Source organism: Carassius carassius, chromosome 38 (assembly GCF_963082965.1).
Source record: "Carassius carassius chromosome 38, fCarCar2.1, whole genome shotgun sequence".
Lineage (NCBI taxonomy): Eukaryota > Metazoa > Chordata > Actinopteri > Cypriniformes > Cyprinidae > Carassius > Carassius carassius.
Genome location: NC_081792.1, coordinates 24,322,475 through 24,347,164, shown reverse-complemented (window position 1 = coordinate 24,347,164; position 24,690 = coordinate 24,322,475). Strand labels below are relative to the sequence as shown.

At 39.4% G+C, this 24,690-nt stretch overlaps 1 protein-coding gene across 1 annotated transcript; it reads left to right on the top strand.

Annotated features, from left to right (window-relative positions):
- The first annotated feature begins 11,406 nt into the window (after nt 1-11,406).
- Nucleotides 11,407-23,739, top strand: LOC132119607 (MAP kinase-activated protein kinase 2-like). The gene is made up of 10 exons (XM_059529722.1): nt 11,407-12,106; nt 18,412-18,551; nt 19,561-19,625; nt 20,236-20,315; nt 20,448-20,574; nt 20,739-20,814; nt 20,925-21,049; nt 21,801-21,886; nt 21,973-22,053; nt 22,958-23,739. Exons 1-10 carry the CDS (start codon nt 11,810-11,812, stop codon nt 23,111-23,113), a joined length of 1,233 nt encoding a protein of 410 aa, XP_059385705.1. The 5' UTR covers nt 11,407-11,809; the 3' UTR covers nt 23,114-23,739.
- Nucleotides 23,740-24,690: the final 951 nt, after the last annotated feature.

Sequence of the window (24,690 nt, the reverse complement as noted above, 5' to 3'; positions counted from 1 at the left end):
AGTAGTAGGCGTTGGCGCCATAGCCAGCTGTTGGCTGATCACTTCTGGAAGCATTTTATCCGTTTTTATCTGCCCAGCCTCCAAGCCCGACAGAAGTGGAATGCTGAAAACCCAGACCTGCACATCGGCAAGACGGTTCTCATCATTGACCCACAGCTCCCTCGCTCACTGTGGCCAGTGGGTACAGTGACCAGCGTCTTTCCTGGCCTCGACGGTAATGTACGATCTGCTGAAGTGAATGTAGGAGACCGGGCATACACCCGCCCTGTGGCTCGACTTATCCAGCTTCCAGAGTTGTCAGACTAATCACTACCGGACGAGTGGGTGCCTTTATTTCTTCTGCAGATTACCTTCAGTAATCTGGGGGCGGCTGTAAAAAAGGCCCCCTCGTGGCCGCTAAGCATCAGACACTTTACTGTAACTCTCTCTCTCTCTCTCTCTCCTACGGGAAGAATACTCGCTTCACCTGGACTCTTAACCAATCACAAGTTGACTCAGGATCACTGCACGCTGGTAGCATTCTGTCCGAGACTTTAGCCAGTAGTGTACGCTAACCGCACAGACTTACAACACATTTTGATACAACTGCTTTATCCTGTGTGCGTCTTTACAAGTAAGAATCTGTATTTTGTTGTTCCTTTACTGTCATTGCTGAGGCTAGATTGGTAGTGTTTTGGCTGTTTAGTGTTGCTAATTTAAGCTCAGTTTTTTTTCTGCCCGATTAGGCCTTGCATTGTAATGCTTCTTCCTATGTATAAATGTATAAGTTTCCACTCGGGCATTATTCTTTAGTTACACTTTGTAGAATACCAGTTAAGCACTTTCTGCGCATAGTTTGTAAGCTATTGCGGTGATATTCGCCTTTAATCCAGTTAATCGGTTATAGAGCACGCACTTTCCGCATATACACTGGTCGTCACGTGACACCTCTCAGAGCGGCCTGTTGTAGTTATTTATGTGACCAGCAGAGGGAGCCATTGTATAGCGAATGGTTTATGCTTCTCATTGTTGTAGTTGTAGCAGCTTAGAACCATTGCCCAGCCTTTTTCATTCTTTTAATGCCAGTTTCGGCCATGTTAAAATAATATTATTGTATTTTATTTCTGCTGTATTGTAGAATAGGATACAGTTAATACAAATAATGGTTTGTTGTATGATAATCATTCATATTCATTTAACTAATTATGTTTGTTTTTACTTCTTTATTTGTTTCAGAACCACACATCAATGTACATATTCAATCATGCAGTTGTAAATTCAATAAATACTTCCAATGAAGAAATCTTGCGTGATTCTGACCGATCACCCGCTGTGAGCTCTGCCTAACGATCCACAAACTATTATAATTCAAAGAAGCCAGTCCTCTTCTATACAAAAAGGTTAAAAAGAACTGCATTTATTAAAAAAAAATTCTAATAATATATATTCTAATATTATATTTTCTTTACTATCACTTTTTATCAACTTAACACATCCTTGCTGAATAAAAGTATTGATTTTATTTTTTTAAAAAAAGAAAAAAAATTACTGACCCCAAATTACTGACCAGTAGTGTATATTGTTATTAAAAATATTTATATTTTAAAAACATAGCTTTTTTTTTTTTTTTACTTTTCATTCATCAAAGTATCCTAAAGAAGTATCACATGTTCTGAAAAAATATTAAGCAGCAGAACTGTTTCCAACTTTGATAATGAATCATCATATTAGAATGATTTCTAAAGGATCATGTGATAATGATCCTAAAAATTCAGCTTTGCATCACAGAAATAAATGATAATTTAAATTATAATACATTTAAAAACAATTATTTTAAATTGTAATAATATATCTCAATATTACATTTTTTTTCTGTATTTTTGATCAAATAAATGCAGGCTTGATGAGCAGAAGAAACGTCTTTCAAAAACATTAAATATAGTAATGTTTCCAAACTTTTGGTCTGACTGTATATATATATATATATATATATATATATATATATATATATATATAACAGAAAAATTAATTTGTTTCTAAAGACTCTCTCTATCATTCTTACAGATATAATAAGATGTTTTCAAAAGGCTTTGAAGGGGTTTGGGGGATGATGTCATCTGAACTGGAGCTGTTGTCTATTCATCAGTGCTTTTCCAGAACCATTGAAGGCCAAGGCAAGAATCTCCCGAATGTTAACCATGCAAGACATGCACTCAGTTTGTGGAATGAGTGTTTTTGTTGCAATGTCATGACTATGGAAGCTTATTTGAAATATTGTAATGGGACACAGGTAGCATTATATTCTTCTTTTATTGTTTTCCCAGGCATATCCGTCTCTTATCCGCCATTGGCTTCCTGGGTGTCAGGTCTGGTCCAGTGCATAAGCTTTGTGCAGAACTGGATCTCCTATGGCATTCCTGCTGTATTCTAGATCAGTGTGTTCTTCTCTCCCCAGACCTCCCTCACAGGAACACTGCAGAACTTTGTCTCCATTGAAACCATTGCTTTTGACTTTAAGGTGCATAATTTGCTTTCAGCAGCAAGGGTTTCTTGCATTAACCTTATTAATGTGAAAATTTGGTTTGTATTTTACCACAGAGATCTGAAAAGTTTTGTTTTTCTTCCACAGGAATTCTCTCAACCACCGGGCACTCAACCAACTATGTACAGCAATGGCATTTGAGCTGCCCACAGATCGTACCCAAGGGCACTGGATCAAACAGGGTGTGGCGCTGAGTTGTGCTCTTGACTACTAGACACAAATCCTTATTCATACATAAATAAAAGCTTAAAGCAACATGGGAAATATATATATATATATATATATATATATAATGACAAAAAAAGTTACACTGTATACACTGTCAGTTAAGATGTGTTTATTTATTTTGTGTAACAGTCTGTCACAAACACGCCAGGTTCTGAATACTAATCATCACCACCTGATCCGCATCACCTATCATCCACCACAGCACCACAAAAGCCACACACACGCACCCAGTCATTGTCCGGTCACGTTCGCGACAAGATCATTCCTGCGCTAACTATTAGGACTAATTCCTCTTTACCTTCTCTCCAAGGATAACCTCCGAAGACTCTTCTTCCATCTTCTCTCCAAGGATTACCTCCAAGATCCTACTAAAACCCCACGTTGCGTGTGTGTGGTCCCCTCCTTCCCGGCACGGATCCCAACACCCATCCACTCCTCACTTCCCGCTCCTCTGCTTGTGTCCATTCAATAAATAACATCTTTCATCTGTTACTCCTCTGTCTCTGAGTGATCCATAACAGATGACCGGACCAGCACCGAGAGACACAAGCATGAGCCTCACTGATCCCTTCCAAGAATTAGTAGATGCACTCCGCCGTACCCTAATGTCAGCACCTGCATCACCACCACCAGCGAGCACTTCCGCGGATCCCATCATCCCTCCTTCACCTGCCGTGCACGCCAGTCCCATGGCACGGCCAGCGCCCTACTCTGGTTCGGCGGAGGAATGCAGCGGATTCTTGCTTCAGTGTTCACTGGTCCTGGAGATGCAACCGCTCTCTTACCCAACGGATCGAGCTAAGGTAGCTTTCATTATCTCCCAGTTACAGGGCAAGGCTTTACAATGGGCAGACTCTCTCTGGACCCAGAATAATCCTGTAACCCAGTCATATTCTAGCTTCATCGAACACTTCCGGGAAGTTTTCGGCAAACCTGTCTGGGACTCCTCAATAGGTGAGAGATTATACAACTTGAAACAAGGGAATATGTCTGTCAATGATTATGCCTTGCAGTTCAGAACTCTGGCGGCCTCTAGTGGGTGGAACGAACAGGCCCTTCTCACTACCTATCGCCAAGGATTGGAGCCCAGAGTGCGGTTGCATCTCGCTGCATACGAGGATACCATCGGCCTCGAGCGATTCATCCAGCTGTCCATCCGCTTCGCCACTCGTATGCAGTCGTGCTTAGAAGAGCACCAGGGCCAGGCGCATTCCTCCTCTCCGCTCTGCCGACCAGAGAACGTCAGCTCCCCAGAACCAGCCAGCGAGCCCATGCTCGTGGACTCCTACCGCCTCACTATGGCGGAGCGTCAAAGACGGCTGGCCCAGAATCTCTGTCTGTACTGTGCAGCCCCAGGGCATACCATAGCTGGGTGCCCCGTTCGTCCTCCTCGTCCCATGGTGAGTGCCATCCTTCCTTCACGATATTCAATGAAACCACTCACCACTGTTGTGACACTTACTGCGGCTGATGTATCCCTTCCAGTTTCTGCCCTCCTCGATTCTGGGTCAGCCGGCAACTTCATCTCCGGCGCCCTCTGCCGTCAACTCAGGCTCCCAATCTCGGCCACGCCGGCCGCTTACCAAATCCACACCATCACCGGCAAGCCGTTAAGCAAGAAGTATGTACGCCATTGCGTGGGTCCAATCTCCCTCCAAACTGGACTCCTTCACCATGAGGACATTCATCTGCTGGTTCTGGAGGATTCCACCGCTGACGTCATCCTAGGGCGCCCGTGGTTGGAGCAGCATAACCCGGTGATCTCCTGGAAGACCGGAGAAATCCTGAAGTGGGGCGAAGCCTGCTTTCAATCATGTATCTCCGGCTGTCCAGTTCCCGTGGAACGTCCCTCCGAATCACTACCAGTCTACACCACCTCTATTGAAAGCCCTGTCGTCAACCAATCCATCTCCATACCCCAGTGCTACGCCCCCTTCAGTGATGTCTTCTGCCCGAAGCGGGCCTCCAAGCTGCCTCCACACCGGCCATGGGACTGTGCTATAGATCTGCTGCCGGGTGAACCAGTGCCTAGGGGACGGATCTATCCCCTATCCGTTCCCGAGGAGAAGGCCATGGAGGATTACATCAGGGAGGCGCTGGCTCAAGGATACATCCGCCCATCTACCTCCCCTGCTGCTTCGAGTTTCTTCTTCGTGGCCAAGAAGGATGGAGGCCATGTATAGACTACAGAGCCCTGAACAAGATAACTCAGAAGTTTCGCTATCCTCTTCCCCTCGTCCCAGCGGCCCTAGAACATCTCCGTGGTGCCACTGTATTCTCCAAGTTGGACCTCCGCAGCGCGTATAACCTCATCCGGATACACGAGGGGGACGAGTGGAAGACCGCCTTCATCACCCCTACTGGCCACTACGAGTACTGCGTGATGCCGTATGGGCTAGTAAACGCCCCCTCCGTATTCCAGGATTTCATGCATGAGGTGCTCCGGGATTTCCTCCATCAATTCGTCCTAGTGTACATCGATGACATTTTGATATACTCCCGGAGCCAGGCCGAACATCGACGCCACGTTGTGGAGGTCTTGCAACGGCTGAGGGACTTCCAGCTCTACCTAAAGGCAGAGAAGTGCTCATTCCATCAGCCCTCAGTGCAGTTCCTTGGCTATACCATCGACCGCAGTGGCATCCGGATGGACGAGGGGAAGGTAAGCGCCGTCCGGGATTGGCCCATTCCTACCACCATCAAGGAACTACAGCGATTCCTTGGCTTCGCAAACTTCTACAGACGATTCATTCAGAACTTTAGTACCATCACCAGTCCTCTAACCAACCTCCTTCGTCAGAAGCCCAAGTCCCTGTCATGGACTCCTGCCGCCACCGAAGCCTTCCAGGCCCTGAAGCTGGCCTTTACGACCGCCCCACTCCTCGTGCATCCTAACCCGGATTTACCATTCGTCGTGGAGGTGGACGCCTCTACCACCGGAGTGGGTGCGGTCCTGTCTCAGCAGCAGCGGACGCCCAGCCGCCTCCATCCATGTGCCTTCTTCTCCAGGAAGCTCAACCTGGCGGAGGTAAACTACGACATTGGCAACAGGGAGCTACTTGCCATCAAGCTTGCCCTGGAGGAGTGGAGACATTGGCTGGAGGGAGCCAAACACCCCTTTCAAGTTCTCACTGACCATAAAAATCTGGAATACCTTAGGGCAGCCAAGAGACTCTACCCCAGACAAGCCCGCTGGGCGCTATTCTTCACCCGCTTCCAGTTCTCCATCACTTACCGCCCAGGGGCAAAGAATGTTAAGGCCGATGCTCTGTCCAGATGTTACTCACCCGAAGAGAGGTCTGAAAACCCCGAATCCATCCTCCCAGACAAGGTAATAGTTGCTCCTATCACTTGGTCTGCTGAAACCCTACCTCCAGCCGAAACTCCTACCAATGCTCCGCCGGGTTGCCCAGCAGGACACCAGTACATCCCTAGGACACGTCGCACTCCTCTCCTCCACGTCACCCATACATCACTTGGCATTGGTCACCCGGGGGTCAATGAAACCCTCTCGTTGCTACGGGAAAGCTTCTGGTGGCCCAACATGGCCTCGGATGTCAGAAGGTACGTGAGTGGATGTAACAGCTGCGCCATGTCCAAGAGTCCTCGCCATCTACCATCTGGCAAACTCCATCCTCTGCCCGTCCCCAACCGCCCGTGGTCACACCTGGGAGTGGATTTCATGACCGACCTCCCTCCCTCTGATAATAACACATGTATTCTGATTGTTGTGGATAGATTTTCTAAAGCATGTCGTCTTCTTCCTCTGAAGGGTCTCCCCACTGCCATGGAAACGGCAGAACTGATGTTTAACCATGTCTTCAGGTACTTCGGCATTCCAGAGGACATAGTGTCGGATCGGGGCCCCTAATTCATCTCCCGGGTATGGAAAGCATTTCACTCCCTCCTAGGTGTGGCCATCAGCCTATCCTCCGACTACCACCCGCAGTCCAACGGGCAGACGGAAAGGAAGGTCCAGGAGATCGGACGCTTCCTCCGTACCTTCTGTCACGGCCACCAGAACTCCTGGAGCCAATTCCTGGGGTGGGCCGAGTACGCACAGAACTCCCTCCGTCAACCCACCACCGAACTCACACCCTTCCAGTGCGTACTCTGCTACCAGCCACCCCTGTTTCCCTGGTCTGGAGAGCCCTCTGACGTTCCCGCGGTCGACTATTGGTTCCGGGAGAGCGAGAGGGTCTGGGACACGGCCCATCACCAACTACAACGGGCGCTCCGTAGACGCAGGACTGCAGCCGACCTTCGCCGTTCCGAGGCTCCCCAGTACCAACCCAGTCAGAAGGTCTGGCTGTCTACCCGGGACATCCGCCTGCGTCTACCCTGCCGCAAGCTTAGTCCCAGATTCATTGGCCCGTTCACTATCACTCAGCAGATCAATCCGGTCACCTACAAACTGCAACTTACTCCCGAGTACCGGATTCACCCCACATTCCATGTCTCACTCCTGAAACCTCACGATCCTTCTGTTCTTCCCTCCACAGAACCTGGCGAGACGGAAGCCCCCCCTCCTCTCCTCCTAGATGACGGCGCAGCCTACTCGGTCAAGGACATCCTGGACTCCCGGCGGCGTGGTGGGCAGCTGGAGTACCTAGTGGACTGGGAAGGATACGGTCCAGAGGAACGCTCCTGGGTCCCACGCAACGACATCTTGGACCCCTCCTTGCTGGATACCTTCCACTCAAGACACCCCAACCGACCAGCTCCCAGGGGTAGAGGACACCCACCACGACGTCGGGGTCCCCGGCCCTCAGGAGCGGGCCCTGGGGAGGGGGGTACTGTCACAAACACGCCAGGTTCCACCTCCACACAATCACGGCGCACACCACAAAAGCCACACACACGCACCCAGTCATTGTCCGTCACGTTCACGACAAGATCATTCCTGCGCTAACTATTAGGACTAATTCCTCTTTACCTTCTCTCCAAGGATAACCTCCGAAGACTCTTCTTCCATCTTCTCTCCAAGGATTACCTCCAAGATCCTCCTAAAACCCCACGGTGCGTGTGTGTGGTCCCCTCCTTCCCAGCACGGATCCCAACACCCATCCACTCCTCACTTCCCGCTCCTCTGCTTGTGTCCATTCAATAAATAACATCTTTCATCTGTTACTCCTCTGTCTCTGAGTGATCCGTAACACAGTCTAATGCATGGATGTAGTGCGTTACTAAATCTTGGGACCCTCATGCAAACCATGAATTGGACTCCACCCACAAAATGATGTCATGCAATATATATAGCATAGTATTTATTAATATTTTAGTATATCACAAGCATGGTATATATTAGTATTTCTTCATATTTAGAATAAATTGAATTTGAACTTATATTTTCTGTTTTCATTTTTATTTTAATTCAAGTTTCAGAGCTTTGTGCTTTTTTGTCATCATCTTTATTTTTTTTTAAATATATATTTCTAGTTAGCTTTAATTCATTTTTATTTAATTTTTATTTAGTTGCAAAGGTAACATCTCTAACTTTCACTTATATTTAAGTTTAATCTTCATATGTATATTTCTTATGTACAGTCGCATGCAAAATTTTGGTAACCCCTTGCAGAATCTGAGAAAATGTGAATAATTTTAACAAATTAACAGAGATCATACTAAATGCATGTTTTTTGTATTTAGTACTGTCCTGAGTAATATATTGTACATAAAAGAAAAACAAAATTGCTGAGATTATTAAAATAACCCCATTCAAAAGTTTGGGAACCCTTGGTTCTTAATACTGTGTGCCGTTACCTGGATGATCCACGACTGTCTATCTGTTTTGTGATGGTTGTTCATGAGTCCCTTGTTTGTTCTGAACAGTTAAACTGAGAACTGTTCTTCAGAAAAATCTTTGAGGTCCTGCAGATTCTTCTGTTTTTTCCCCATTTAGTTCTGCCCTTCGGAAGCAACAGAAGATACTTGCATGTTTCCCGGAACACAAATTAAGTACAATTTACTTTGTTCTTCAAATTCCAAGAAGGCTCTTGATGCATTGTGTTTCCTTCTGGAGCATCAGTGAATGTTTGAACCATTTTTAATGGTGTTTGAGTCTCTCAACTGTACTCAGTGTGAAAAGATGTATCTCAAAATCATTCAGTCACTGCTGGAATGGTTTCAAATATGCTGTACAGAACAAACAAGAGACTCATGAACAACTAAACAGAAAAACAGTAGTAGATCATCCAGGTTACCACACACAGTATTAAGAACCAAGGGGAGTTTACAAACTTTTGAATGTTTTTTTTTTTTTTTTTGTCGACTATATGTAAACATCTTTTATTTGAAATATCTTACTCGGGACAGTACTATAATAAGAGCACAGATAAACATGACCTTAACACACCATCATAACCTAAACTTTTTTAAAGTCCCTTACATTTTTAAATGATCAAATTTAGATATTTAGGTATTTAACTAACAGATATTAACTTTTTTAATATTATTAACTTTCAAGCTCATTGAAGACCAGTGTTGGGGAGTAACTAGTTACATGTAACGGCGTTACGTAATTTAATTACAAAATTATTGTAACTGTAATTAGTTACAGTTACTAAGAAAAAATGAGTAATTAAATTACAGTTAGGCCTACTTATGAAATTTTTTACGATTACAAAGGGGATTACATTTGAATATTTACACACATCCACATACAGATTTAACTGATTTCTTTCCCAAATTGCATTGACTATTCTGACACATACCGCCCTAATAATTTCCGGGATGCAGAAATACAGTCTGGTTCGTAGAATCCAGTCATAAAAACGAAATGCCTAACGCGGACGGAATATGCCACATTTTGGATGACTTAATCAAAAGTAGGTCAGTACACTTGAATCAAAACATGACACCGACTAGTGTCTGTGAATATAAAGCCCCAAAAATGCAATATATGACTTGCACATTCTGCGTGTCTGTGGAAATCAGGCGCGGACTGGACACCGGGAGAACCGGGACAATTCCCGGTGGCCTGGCAGCCGATTTTGCCCCACTATTTAATATCATTATTGTATAATTGCCTGCCGAATGTACTAAAGCGATCATTTGCGAATCCGCCATTTGATAATTAAATCTCTAATAAGTCATGAATTGTTAGTCATGACTCGCGTGCTCTCCGCGCCTCCGCCAAACGGTTTGGATCAGACTCCGAGTAATCAATGCGAGAGAGAGAGAGAAGAGTGGACTGTGGAAGCGCACAGCTGGAGCAGAGAAGCAGAACTCCTGTTCAGGGTTTCGGGTCAGTTTCATCTGTAAAGATGCTTTTTTGTCTTAGTTTTTTTATTATTTGATCAAGCAGCAGCACGTTGCTCATCAGTCATCACTCAAAATACTATATAAAGGACATCATTATTATCTGTTGTAATGTTACAGTAGTAATTTAGCTGAAAAAAAAAATCCGATTTTTTTTTAATAGGTTTAGGGGGAGCTACGACAGACAACAACACAACCCTTACGAAAATTAACATTTTAATATTTAACTATAAATCCAGAGAAAATGGTTACTATTGTTTAACTGTGATAACCAAAAATGTAAAATTATTTTACAAATGTATTTATTTAAAAATAAATACAAATCCATTTGCAAAAAAAAAAAAACAAGGTTATTTTACTTTTATATAGGCTAATAAAAGCATGGTAATTTTCGTAAGGGAAAACATGACTCGTGTACAGTATTAGGATTTTTCTATAAAGATATTGTAGTATTGTAGAGTATTGTATTGTAAAGTATAGTTTTGTTCAATCATGAGAGAGATGGATAACAGGGCAAAATAAAGAGACTGAAGAGAAAAATGGAAGTGAAGGTGCAGTTCAGGAGAGAACTTTTAATTATTTTGCATGTCCCCAAATTAAAGATTTAAACCTTTTTTATGTCAGGTCCATATAAAAAATAGTTTTGTCCATTAATTTGTTTGTATGACTTTGAGTTTTCCAGTCTGAATTTTTTTCCCCTTCCATCCCTCCTGTAAATTAATGGCAAAGACATGGTTTCATTTACTACACATAGGCCTACTGAAGCTCGCAGTGTTTTCAACCTCTGCTGCCTCAATATAGGAGTACACGAGCACATAAAAATAATTTCTAGAACTGCTCTGTGTCACTTCATGTGCATTTTACTTATTTTGAGAAAACTATCATCATATACAGAGACAGCAGTTTAAAAAAAACACCAATATTTCAGGGGTTTATTACACAGAATACGTCTCATGCTTATTAGATAACTGTATTTAAGTTGATGTATATGCTTTTATTTATTATTCTTTAATTTTCACAAATTTAGAAAAGTAATCAAAAAGTACTCAAAAGTAATTAGTTACATTACTTTAATAAAGTAATTGAAAAAGTTACACTACTATTACATTTTAAACAGGGTAACTTGTAATCTGTAACCTATTACATTTCCAAAGTAACCTTCCCAACACTGTTGAAGACCATATTATATAGCCTATGTATTTAATTTATTTTGGGGGGTATTTACATGACCTAAAAGTCAGATTAATGCATGCTTATTTGACTTGGTGCCTACGGGAATAGTTGCTTAGTTTATCTCGATCAAGAGCTGTCACAATAAATGTGCGCGTCTCCTTTAAGAGAGAAGCGGTTTAGAAGCTCGTTCTTCCGCAACAGACACTCACTGACCCCATGTGAACGCGCGCGCACACAGCGGCTAAACAGTCAATGACAGGAACTCCTCAGGTTAAGACTTTCTTTTTAATTACTGACACTTTTAACTTGGAACTTTTCTACTGAACTTGAATAAGACTTTTATTATTAGATATCACTGTTTTGGAATTCATTCTCATAACTTAATGGATTTTTAAAATTTATTTTAATCTTTCTGGTGATGTTGAAACTGACGTTTTACTTAAATGTTTCTGCATATAAGTGACCCAGTGCTGGTAATTCTGTGAGCGTCAGTTATCACAGGAATTCTTCAGCAGTGTATTTTCGGAACAGCGTCACTCAGTGACAGCGGATAGTTTATCTGTGGATTTTAAAGGACCCTCTTGAGCCACGTTGAGTGTCTGATAGCTTTCTCATCTGCACTGAAAGATGCTCCAGGATGGCAAGTCTCAAACGGACAACGCGGACGCGTCCGAGCCAGAGCCAAAGCCCGAAGCGCAAAGCGAGAAGCCCGAAGCGAGCGAGAGCGCCGCGTCTCACCCCGAGAACGAGTCCACAGACACAGACTCCACTCAGTTCCCCCTGCCCGTTTACCCCAAACTGGAAATCAAGCGCCATGCTGTGACTGATGACTACAAAGTCTCAAGTCAAGTGTTAGGTCTGGGTATTAACGGCAAAGTTATGGAGTGCTATAACAAGAAAACCGGACAAAAGTGCGCGCTTAAGGTAAAAATCACACACACATGTTGTAATGGGGATACAATGTGATAGTTAAATCAACTAAGATATGTTTGTCGGCAAGTTGACATTATGAACCTGTTAACCTGATCCAATAAATGTGGCTTTGCTTCAAAAGCAGTCCTTAAGCCTCAAAATATTAAGCACAACGGTTAGTTAACAAATATTATGGACATTAACTTATTTTTCTATAGACCTATTAAAATGATGGGACTTTTTAACATTACATTTAACATTTTCATTAGTCATGAACATGAATGACTGAAAAATTCAGAGGAAATCACATCGGTGGAAAGGTTTGAGAGCGCTACACAGAATTTTGTTAGATGACAGTTATATAAAGTCCATGTCAAATATGACAGCTTTGTAAAAACAGTTTAAAATAAAGTTAACTTTTCGGTAGCACTCCTGTTCTGCATGTACTATGTACTTGTTATAGTAATTACAATAACAGGTTAATAACTAGCTACTAACCCTGGACCTACCCCCCAAACTGAACCCTAACCCTTACCTTATATTATCCAGTATTAATAAGTACACTTATTAATAAGTACACAGTATTAATTAGTACACAAGCATAGATAAATTCACATCCTGTAAAATGTGCAACCTAATTTTCTAATGAACTTTAATTTGCTGTAGGTGTTGCTTGAGCTACAGGAGTTTTGCCTTGTTAATCAAGAAAGTAATTTGTCATGTATTCATTCATCTGATTTTACAGAAAAACAATTAATTTACTTGTCTTAAGTGTCTCTAACATTTTGCGTGTGTCATCATGGTACCATACCTCGTGTACCTCGGTCACTTGCTGGAGTTACAAACAGTGCTGAGGTTCCTAGAAACTGGAGGGCCACTAGTTAAAGGCTTGCCAAATCTGACTTGGCTCTTTATGGAGATAACGTGTGACACACAGCACTCAGGCAGAGCAATGGAAACACGTCACCCAAGTGCCATCGTGGACAGGGATTTAGTGTCCAGTATAATCCAGCTGGATCAGAAGAACTGAATATCACATAAGGAGAAAAAAAAGAAGACATAAGGAGTATAATTGTATTTATTTATTTAATATTAATTTACTATTTATTGTATTTATTTATTTATTCATATTAAGTCACTCTGATTCAACTTTTAAAATATAATGTTAGTTTTAAATCTAAATGTCTATAGTAATATATTCAAATAAAGATGAATTAAATGAACACATTAGGGTTTATTTAAAATCTTTTTGAGGAAATTTGCCTAGTCCAATCCGTTATTAAAATTACAATAGGGCACTGTAGGTGTAAGGAAGAGCGAAGAGATGCAAAGTGTACCAAAGATTCAGGGAATGATACATCTAATCTTTTTATGTTGTGAAGCAATTAGAGCTTATAAACTTCCCTGCTCACCTGAAGTTTTTCAGGCCATCTAATATTTTGTAAGTCTGGACTGCACCTGTTCTCTCTGTTTTATAATTTAGTGGAAGATGTCTAACAAGGTATAAACAGTAGCTGACCCGAGACTCGCATTCAGTGTCTCTCATAATGGTTTAAGTTAAGGATTTTAATATCACACAAAGTCAAAATGCAGAGACTTATTTACTCTCAACTGACATACCATCCCAAATAATTCTTGAGAGTGGTACAGGCATTGCTTATTATTATGAAAATGGCACAGGCTAAAATAAAGAAGGCACTTTTGATGCTTATTGTTTTGAGAGTTATGCTATCCTAAATGAAACTCATTGTGCTGGGGTACAATGAAAATCCAATCGACCTGAGTCATTCAAGAGTAATTTATTGCTCAATATCCTCGTTGCTTTTTAATCACAGGGTAAATAGGCATAGGACAGAGCTGTCCATCTTGGCAGTCTTTTGATTAAGTAGTATGTTGAAGGCTATGAACGTGAGTGTATATGTGCTGTTTGATCTACTCTGTTTAGCTGAATAGAAGCCAACCTTTAAATCTAACTCATTCAATTCATTCTTGATCTCCCATATTGGATTTGAACAGTTGCCAACAATGAAAAGATATCTTACAGCTTGACTGAACCCCTGAGATTTCTTTATTACGCTGCCATTGGGTCTCTGTCTTGCAAAGACTGTACCCTGCATAGTCCGGTGGAGTAGGGGTTCTTGATCTCTTGATTGAGTTTAGTTTAAGGTTCCTGGTCTACAACATTAGAAATTAACATTTAGAAAAGGAACCTATCCTAATTTAAAAGGTCAATTTCTTCCCAGCCAAAAAAAGTAATAATAATAATAAAAAACTCTAAAAATTATAATTTACATAAGGTGAAAATGTATATATTAATTAAAATGCTGAATTTTTATGACAACTGTAGGACAGAATTTTCTATATAATATATAGAGTTAGAGTTTTGAATATGAACAAAATATAAATTTATTAATTTTGTTGTTTAAATATTTGTTTTTCTATAGCAATCCTGTCTGTTCAGAATTCTGTCTATATAAATATTATATAAATTATTTAAAAAATGTATAAATAATTATTATAATTATTCTGTGACAAAATCAGAACCTTGTTTAATGTTTAACAGTATTTATTGTAACTTAATGAAGCAACATGGTGTTAAAATTGCAATGAAAGATGTGTGAGCCCTGTTCAATGGCCTTTCACCGTTCCCATTGTGCTGTCAGCTATACTGTATGCTCGACTGGTTCATATTACAGCCCTGGCACTGCCACTCTCACTGTTCAGTGTTTGAGTTCATATTTCCCCACAGATTCTACATTAAGGATCCAGGCAGATATTGTTCATTTCTGAGGGTGCCACAAGGTTCATCTGGAAGGCGCTTGATGTTTTCTAAGAAAGGGTGATGAAATTTGTTTCCCCCAAGGGAGAAACAGAGAAGGCAGAGTGTGACAGCTCTGTATGACGTATTTGCAAGAGCTGCCAAATTGTCTATAGAAGTTCATTTTTTAGTAGGGTCAGTTTTATGCTGTAGCAGTTTGTGGATGAAAATCTGAGCTGTGAATTAAACTCAAACTCTATCCCATTACTATTCAGTGATTTTTTTTTTTTTACAACAGACCCAATAAAGAGTATAGGGTTACATGAGATGAGAATAGTTTTTATAAAGCAGCTAGAGTCTTATTTTATACAGGTCAGGGTGTCATGTTTCACGTATTATCATAAAATATGACTTGGACAAACACAAAGTAATGTAAACACTCATGCGTGTCTCTGTTTGACCAAGAACCAAGTGTGAGATGGTTATGATTACGCTGACCTCAAATTAATCAAGCTGAGCCGATTCAAATGACAAAACAGACCAGAACGCAAAACCCCCACACGTTTCTGGGCTGAAACTGAAATATAGTGGTTTCTAGGAAATGTAATTCCCCACTCTGTTTTTTTAAGGAAACTGTGGTCACAGAAAACTTTTGGTTACGTTAAGTGCTATTATAAATATATATGCTTACTGAAAAATAATAAAATGCCCTTAACATCTAAATAAACTGATTTTATTTTACTGACAATATTGAATGCATCAATCTGACTAAGCTACATGAACAAAAGTCATTTTAAAGTATAAATAAGCTAAGAGATTTTTCTCACAGTTAATTTTACTGCTGAGTCTATTAAATCCAGGCTAGTCATAAAGCTTGAACCAGTCAATAAAGCCATCATGCTTTCTGCAATCAATCCCTGTTGCATATATTGTCTTTTTATGTTTCTGTGAATTCAGCAAACTGATTGATTTCATGGCAAATGCGATTATGCATTAGTGTACTGGCCTTAATTGAGACCATTGTAAACTGAAAAAGCGGACTCAAAATTAGACCTGACTCATTCGTAAGTACACGGTCGCACATCTGCTTTCTCCCATGAGTAAAGTATTTTTCAGAAGTGATTCATACATTTTGTTCTAAATACTTTCTATTTTATATATTTCTAAAATATTAAGCATCACAACTGATAATAATAAGATTTTTTTTCTAGTTTAATGCTTAACCGTAATAAGCATGTGAACAATAACAGTAAAACATTTCTTAGAAAACTCCACTAAGAGTTCTTTGTAAGTTTACATGTTTGTTAGCACCAGAAAGTGCTTGCATTCATAATAATAGATGCTGTCGCTCCTTAGAAATTAATCCTTTAACATGATTACCCATAAAGCTTATGCAGCAAAACCAGTGCACATGTGAATTATTGTGTGTGTGGTGTGTGTTATCTGATACTCTCGTGGTTTTCTTCCAACCACAACTTCTATTCTGTTATTGTTGTAAAAGGATTTTCCTGACGTCTGTTTCACTGTGATTCTACAGCAGGTTTCTGTAGGTGGTTCCTGTATCTCTGAATCAGGACTGAACTATAAAGGTTACTCCAGTCAGTCATTTACAACACTGCCCTTGAAACTCCATCCCACGGGCAATCTCTGTTCAATGACTCAAACTGTCTTTCGGCTGCAGCTAGTCAGAAAGCTAAAGCTAGTCTCTTTTTCACCCACACATACATATACACACACATTATGAACTTTGGTTATCAGCTGCAGAGACAGAGACAACGTGGGTGGGGGTCAAATCAAATTGCATGCAGTTCACACCTCTGTAAGTGGTTCAAACAGCTGTTGGGCTTTAACAGATATAAATTAAAACCAGAACCCTATTTCTATTTGCTTGCATGTAAACTATTGTTAAACTTTATAAACGTGTGTAAATGGAAATAGCACATTTCTTTGCTAGTAATTTGTTTTATGTGGTGATGGCATCTGCCTTAACTGGTTTTATTCAAGTCAAAAATAATTTGACACCAAGAGTAATAAACACAAAGGAAGATATTTTAGAATTGTCTTAGTTTTTCCCCGCCTTCAGTGAAAGTCAATGACTGACTTCTTGATTTAGTGGACAAACACTTTTGAAATAATCTTTTTAAATATCTTCTTTCATGATCCGCAGAAGAAAGACAAAGTTATACAGGTTTGGAACAATGTGTGGGTGTGTAAACGGTGACAAAATGTTACTCTTTTTTGGGTTCCCCCAACTACTTTAAATGAATAGTTCTCCCAAAATTGAAAATGTACTGAAATTGTACCCACCCATAGGTGATCCAATATGTAGATGAGTTAAAGAAGTTGAAAACAGATTTGAAGAAGTTTAGAACTACATTTCTTGCTCGCCAATGGATCATTTGCAGTGAGTGGGTGTCGTCAGAATGAAAGAACGAAACAGCCTCGTATTAAAATTAAAAAGTCATATTATAGACTTGTATTAAATGTAAAATGATTTAAAGATAAATTTGTGTATTACAAACCCACAGCTTCTCACTTCACAAGCCATTAGTTGATAGACTGTAGTCATGTGGATTACTTGTTTTTATCTGCTGTTTGAACTCTCATTCTGACGGCACCCATCCACTGCAGAGGATTTAAATCTGTTCATTTTTGAGTGAACTGTTGCTTTAAGACTTCCTATATGATTATTACCTATCTTGGTTTTGTAAATACCTGCTGACATCAGCAAACTATTTATAAAACTACTACAGTCTGTATCAATTGATCATAGACATCATGTTGCCTAAAAGGGACACAAACTAAACTGAAAGGATCTCAGCCAAGAAGTTACACTGGGTGTTTCTGCAGTGGAAGGTTTCAGGCCCCAAAAATACACTCTGATGTGATGCATGTGCAATGTCAAGGTCTCATACTGTTCTACTGCATGCCATGTGTTTGACGTACCACTTACGGGGAGAGAAAGGACGAGCACACAGTGAAAACAATTAATTACTTTCTGGACTCTGTGTGATAAACTGCTTTATATGAATAGAAATGTTCTATTCTATTGCGTAACTGTTCTTCTTTAATGGGCAGCAAGGAACGTTCCAGGTTCAGAACAATGCGGTTAATTGCCACAGATGCAAAGGCCATAGATGATGTGAACAAATCCTTTTTTAATGTTTTGTTTAAAATTCAAGGTAACACTTTATTTTAGGGACTCTTAACTAGTTGCTTATTAGCATGCATATTACTAGGATATTCGACATTTATTAGTACTAATTAAGCACATATAAATACCTTATCCCACATGACCTTATTCTACATCCCTAATTCTACCTAAACCTAATACTACGTTACTAGCTATTAATAAGCAGCAAATTAGGAATTTATTGAGAGAAAGTTGTAGTTAATAGTGAATAAGTGTTTCCTATTCTAAAGTGTTATCAAATTCAATTTTTATATATATTTAATATAATTATTGTTTTTTTTTTACCCAAACTTCTGAACAGTAGTGTATGCATTTTTCTAAAATATGAAAGACTGACAGTGTGCATCTTTTTTCTAATTTCTTTAGATTCTGTATGAGTGTCCCAAAGCCCAAAGAGAAGTGGAACTGCACTGGCGAGTATCTGGGGGGCCACATATAGTTCGGATACTCAGCCTCTATGAAAACATGTATCGTGGGAAAAAGTGTCTTCTCATAATTATGGAATGGTAAGCCCTGTCAGTGGTAAAACATAATTTTCCATCATAAAAACAATTTCCCATGGCAAAAATAACACAGCTCTTTAGTCGACGTCCTTGACTAATGACATTTCTTTCTGATAAAGACACAAAAGGAAAAACAGAACATATTGCTGTGGGGGTTTTTTCCTGTATTTTTTTGATATCATGTGATCTTCTGTCACAGTCTTGTTCTGAATGAACAACAGTTTCTGTTCTCTTTTTCACTGTTAATATCTCAATTATTTTTCTCCTTTGTTTGGACTGCATTTTTCCAGTAACAGCAAACACAAGACTTTAAAAACTTCTTTAAATTGTTCTGATGATGTTTTTCTTACTGGAACATATTAAATGGTTTATGTCTCTTTGTTAAATAGCCAGTAGATTTAGGGGAACGGAGCATTCCCATTCTGGAAAACGTCTTATTAGACTGAAATTGGTGCAGTCCAACATGAGTAATTCATTTTCCAGAAAAGACAGCCTGTAGATTCTTAATGCTACAAGTGAATTCCGCCAGCTTTCACACAGACAGCCTCAAATCTAATAGACATGGACTAAAAACCACAAGATTTTGATTTTGATTTCATGCTGTTTAATCGAACGGTGGCTTTGAGTGCTGTATTAAGTGATGTGCTTTATCTGAGGTGGTTGCGCAGTCTGAGAGTGTCTCATTCACTGTGAAAGCAGCACTCAGAGGAGCAGAGAGGGACTGTCATAGTCCAGCATTCACAGAGACAAATGTTCCATCCCTTAATTAAAACTCCTTTCCTGTTTCCCTCTTGCTTTCGGACATTTTGGCAATAATATGATTCACATCATTTTATAGCCATAAAGCCAAGTTGTTGTTTTCACATGTTTAGCTGGGAAAGGAACTCAGCTTATTGTGATTGTGTATTTGTGCATTAAGCCATATAATTAGAAAGTGTGTGTGTGTGTGTGTGTGTGTGTGTGTGCGTGCGTGCGTGCATGCGTGTGTGTGTTTGTGTGCGTGTTGTGTCAGTATGGAAGGGGGAGAGCTCTTCAGCAGAATCCAGGCCAGAGGAGACCAAGCCTTCACCGAACGAGGTGGGTTTTCTGTGCCACTGCGTTTCACAACACACACAAACACACAGGAAATATACCATGTAAATATAGATTTATGTTACCACAAACACACACACATACTTATTTAGTTGGTTAGCTGATCGACTTTATATATATGTGTGTGTGTGTGTGTGTGTGTGTGTATATATATATATATATATATATATATATATATATATATATATATAGATAGATAGATAGATATATAAGCAACTATAATATAAATGTATTTTCCATTGTTTGTTTAGTTAGTCTTTTCTTTATGCAATATCAATTTAGTTGAAAAGTGTATTAGCTAGCAATAATTCTATATACTTTCTGTTGGTTAGTAAGTTTGTTAAGTAAATATGGTTATGATGAGGCTATTTACGAAGCTACATTGGTCGATTAGTTAGTAAGTTATGGTTATGATTAGATTTCAGTTGGTTAGTTAGTATGTTAGCTAGGTAGTCAGTCATTTCTTGAAGAAGCCACTGAATTGTAAACTTGACTGATATTCTGAGGCAGGAACTGAGTAGTAGTTACACTTATAATCATGAAATGACATCAGGGGCAGCAGTCACACTGTAGTCCCTCTGTTCTGTGACTGCAGAGGCATCTGGGATCATGAGAGACATCGGCAAAGCCATCCAGTATCTGCACAACATGAACATTGCACACAGAGACATCAAGGTAACATGATTGTTACTAGAACTACCAGCTGTAACGATAAGAATAAGATTATATTCAAGTCAGGTATTCAGGTAAACTGGAATATTTGTGTCATTGTTGACAATATTTTGAGTATCTTTATACCCCCATCAGCCAGAGAACCTTCTCTACAATAGAAAAGAAGACACTGGAGTTCTCAAACTAACCGATTTTGGCTTCGCTAAAGAGACTTCACTGAATAACCTATTACAGACGCCCTGCTACACGCCGTATTATGTAGGTCAGTGAGAGGAATGTCACTCTTATCATGAGAGGTGCATTCTTTACCTCTCTTTAAACAGAGACTAAGACTGAGTTTTGTTTGTATGTAGTGTAAACAGAATAACACTTGGTGTACTAATGCAAACTAACGTGTGTGTTTTTTTTCTTTATATGGGTCTCCAGCACCAGAGGTTTTAGGCCCTGAGAAATACGACAAATCATGTGATATGTGGTCTCTGGGAGTGATCATGTACATCCTGTGAGTATATATTGCTACCTTAAGTGGTAAATTAAAGCTGTGGTGTACCTCATTTTAAATGTCTACTAAACTAGCTGAAACTGGTTTGTTCCTCTTTTTGATGCATGAAGGTTGTGTGGATTCCCACCCTTCTACTCCAACACAGGACAGGCCATTTCACCGGGAATGAAGCGGCGTATTCTCATGGGCCAGTACGAGTTTCCCAACCCAGAGTGGGCTGAAGTGTCTGAGGAGGGTGAGATGCATTTTATGTGTATTTTGCACCCAGTCAAACCCTTATGTTGCCTGTTCACCACCAGAGGGCAGTATCGCTTTGTTTTTTTATTGCTATCTTCATGACTACATGTAATAATAGACTTGTTTTATGTATGCATGGTTATAAATAATTATAGCTTTCAATATTTCAGTGCAAAGTAAATTTTTTGCATAGTTATCCTACTTAGTTTTTATTGCCTTTTTCAGTTATTTTTATTGTATTTCATTTACTGAGCATTAGAAACATTCATACAATTAGAAATATATACTGAATATTGAGCAATATAATTATTTTCGCAAGTATTTTTTTTTATCCCTAGGGATAATTTAATTATCTTAATTTAATATATATATTTAAGTTTAATTATTAATTATGTCTAATAATACATTCTGCTTAATTTTCATACTTACATTCTTAAATGCCAGTCAGCAGTGTTGTCCTATGTTTACATGTGACGGCAAAAGAGAACAATCCAAAAATTGTAATTTATGGAACGGAACATACAGATTGATACAGACGGTATTTGCAGTATGTTGCAAATATTAATAAATGCCTCAGATATTCTGACTGTTTCTGTAAATTCACTCTGGTTCTCAGTTCTGTTCACACTGGTGTATGATCCAGTATTTCCCAACCCGTTTTTTTTTTTTGACCCATACAGCCCTGATCTAGATTATGGGGACCTAAACAATCATGTTCCCCTTACATATATAATATTCTTCTCCTCCAGCCAAACAGTTGATTCACAAGCTATTGAAGACCGACCCTAATGAAAGAATGACCATTGAACAATTCATGAACCACCCCTGGATCAATGTGAGTGTTTCAGCTGATTCTATGTGTTTTTCCTGGTATATTTGCTCTGCATATACAGCGATCCAACACTGAAATGTTTCTTTTAGCAATCCATGGTGGTTCCCCAAACACCTCTCCATACCACACGAGTGCTGACAGAAGACAGTGAGATGTGGGACGAGGTCAAGGTGAGCACACGATGCAGTGCACGTTGAAAGAATTACACTACCTCTTTAGAATAATGTTATCATTTAAGTGTCTTTGTCACTCTATATTGTTATTTTTATGTAATATCTGATGCTGAGGAATGAATACACTCCGAGGCCATTATTTTCTTTAATACCATCTGTATCCTCAAGAGGGAGCCACACAGCAGAATAAAAACAACTCTGAGTAACTGTACATACATACACAGTATATATAGTGCTTAACAAACTTATTAGACCACCACTACTCAATCTAAGGTTTGTGCTACAGCTTACACAACAGTATTGGTGATTACCAAACAATTTTGTATTTTTCTGTAATGGTTAATCCACTAGTATGTGTAAGCTCTTTAGTCATAATAGTGTTTTTAATGCTAAATTGTTGTTATCCATGAATTTTAAAATTTACTGTTTTACAAAAAAGGCAGATAAAATATTAAAGCACTTAATTTTTTTTTATTCAGATGCCCAATTACAGTCAATAACAACAGAGACTCATGAACAACTATAAAAAAAGGCTATCTATGTTATTTAAACAAATCATTATTATTATTATTATTATTAATGATGATGGTGATGAATATTTTTAAATTGTACACACACAGACACACACACACACACAATAATAAAAAATAACATAAATGTTATGCTATTTAAATTTATAGATTATAGATTAAAAGAATTCAGCCATTTTAATAAATAATTGTTAATATTATTATTATTAGGGATTATTTTTAATTGCATACATATAAATATGTTATATATTTTATTAATAATAATAATGCTGGTATAGATAAAAGTTTTCAAATATATATTATGAAAAAACAACTTTTTATGTTATACTATTTACATTTTTCACCTTTTTTTTCTGTCTCTTGGTTTGTAGGAAGAGTTAACTAGTGCACTGGCCACCATGCGTGTCGATTACGAGCAGGTGAAGATTAAGGACTTGAATGCCTCCAGTAACCCCTTGCTTAACAAGAGACGCAAGAAAGCAGAAACGGGACAGAAGAGTGGAGGACGTGGATGCAGTAACCAATGAGGGACTGGGGATGAAGAATAGATAAATAAGTGACATGAAGGAAAGTGCAAGAACAGATAAACGGAGTCAAGAGCAAGAGTGGAAGCATGAGGAAATAGATGGACTCTCCAAAGAAGAACTGAGGACTGAGGGAAGAGGCAAGAACAGGAGACAATTTTGTTGATAAACAAGAAAATTTGCAATGCACATGTACACAGAGGAAGTCCTTGTTTCTACCACCAGCAGTGAAGAAGACTTTAAAAAGCTGCTTTAAAATCCTTCAGCTGTGTGTGTGTATGCTGTAAGTGTTCATTAATGTACCATTATGTCTTTTTGTGTACTAATCTATTACTTGATGTGCACTGGTCACACTATGTATGTGTTATATATGTGTATTTGTATAAGATGTGTTTCTATGTGTCTAAGTCTCATCAAGCTGATCATGCAGGCCACTCCAGAGACTTAAAGGAATAGTTCACACACAAAAAAGAAATTGCTGAGAATGCACTCAAATGTACCCTCAGGCCATTCAAGATGTAGATGGGTTTGTTTCTTCATCAGAACAGATTTGGAGAAAGTAAGCATTACACTTGCTCACCAATGGATCTTCTGCAGTGAATGGGTGCCGTCAGAATAAGTGAGTCCAAACAGCTGATAAAACATCATAATAATCCACAACCACTCCAGTTTATCAATTAATGTATTTTGAAGTGAAAAGCTGCATGTTTGTATGAAACAAATCCATGTTTTTAAACTGATCTTCATCTTGGATGGCTTGAGGGTGAGAACATTTTCAGAAGGTTTTAATTTTTTTGGTAAACTTTTCCTTTAATTTGATGTTGCTTTGGGCTTTCTTGTGGGCCCTTTTTACTGCAAATAAAAATTCTAAATGCATTTCCAGAGGAATTGTATGTCTGACTAAAAGTGTTTCACAATATTCCTGGTGTTGCGAGATGTGGTGCTTTTTGATACACTGAGTCATTTCCTGAACCTGGACTCATCAACATCTGCATTACTAAAAACCTGACCTCAGACATTTTCTACAGGCTTCATTCCCTTAGGACCAGTCAGTTCAAGAGAAGCTGACATGCACATACTAGATCTCTCCTTTCAGCATCTCAAACATTCAGTTGTTTAATATTTTGGTTGCCAGAATTTCCTTTAGCCAGAGATAATTACCCATTCAGACTATTATTATGATGAAATACTAGGATTTCCCACAGGTACTTAACGATTATTACTACAAAGCGGAGTAGATTCTGAGAAGGAATGTTTTCCCGTTTTAACTTTTTAAAAATGTTACACTGTAGAAAACTGACAGAAAACTGTTCACTTGGAAGCAGCCTGTGCTAAATGCTCTGCTTTCTTTGTGCTCAGGCACTGCATGTGGTTTATAAATAACACTTTATCACACAGCGTTTTGGTACAAAGCCATCATTCGTCTGGCTGATAGCGGACCACTTTCTAGTGAACATATTTAGATGACCACTTAACAGTGACCTTTCCCCTAGTTACTGCCACCTGATGTTTAAGGAACAAGTGCCTGGGTCAAGTCTGTGGTTGAAAACTATTACAGTCAAAGCTGTTTTGAAATGGTA

What these genes read in the sequence shown, in the direction of transcription:
- LOC132119607 (XM_059529722.1), top strand. Translation starts at nt 11,810, where the DNA reads ATGCTCCAGGATGGCAAGTCTCAAACGGACAACGCGGACGCGTCCGAG. An exon ending in CTACACGCCGTATTATGTAG is followed by an intron (nt 20,575 to 20,738) that starts GTCAGTGAGAGG and finishes ATGGGTCTCCAG; the next exon opens with CACCAGAGGTTTTAGGCCCT. An exon ending in GGAGTGATCATGTACATCCT is followed by an intron (nt 20,815 to 20,924) that starts GTGAGTATATAT and finishes TGATGCATGAAG; the next exon opens with GTTGTGTGGATTCCCACCCT.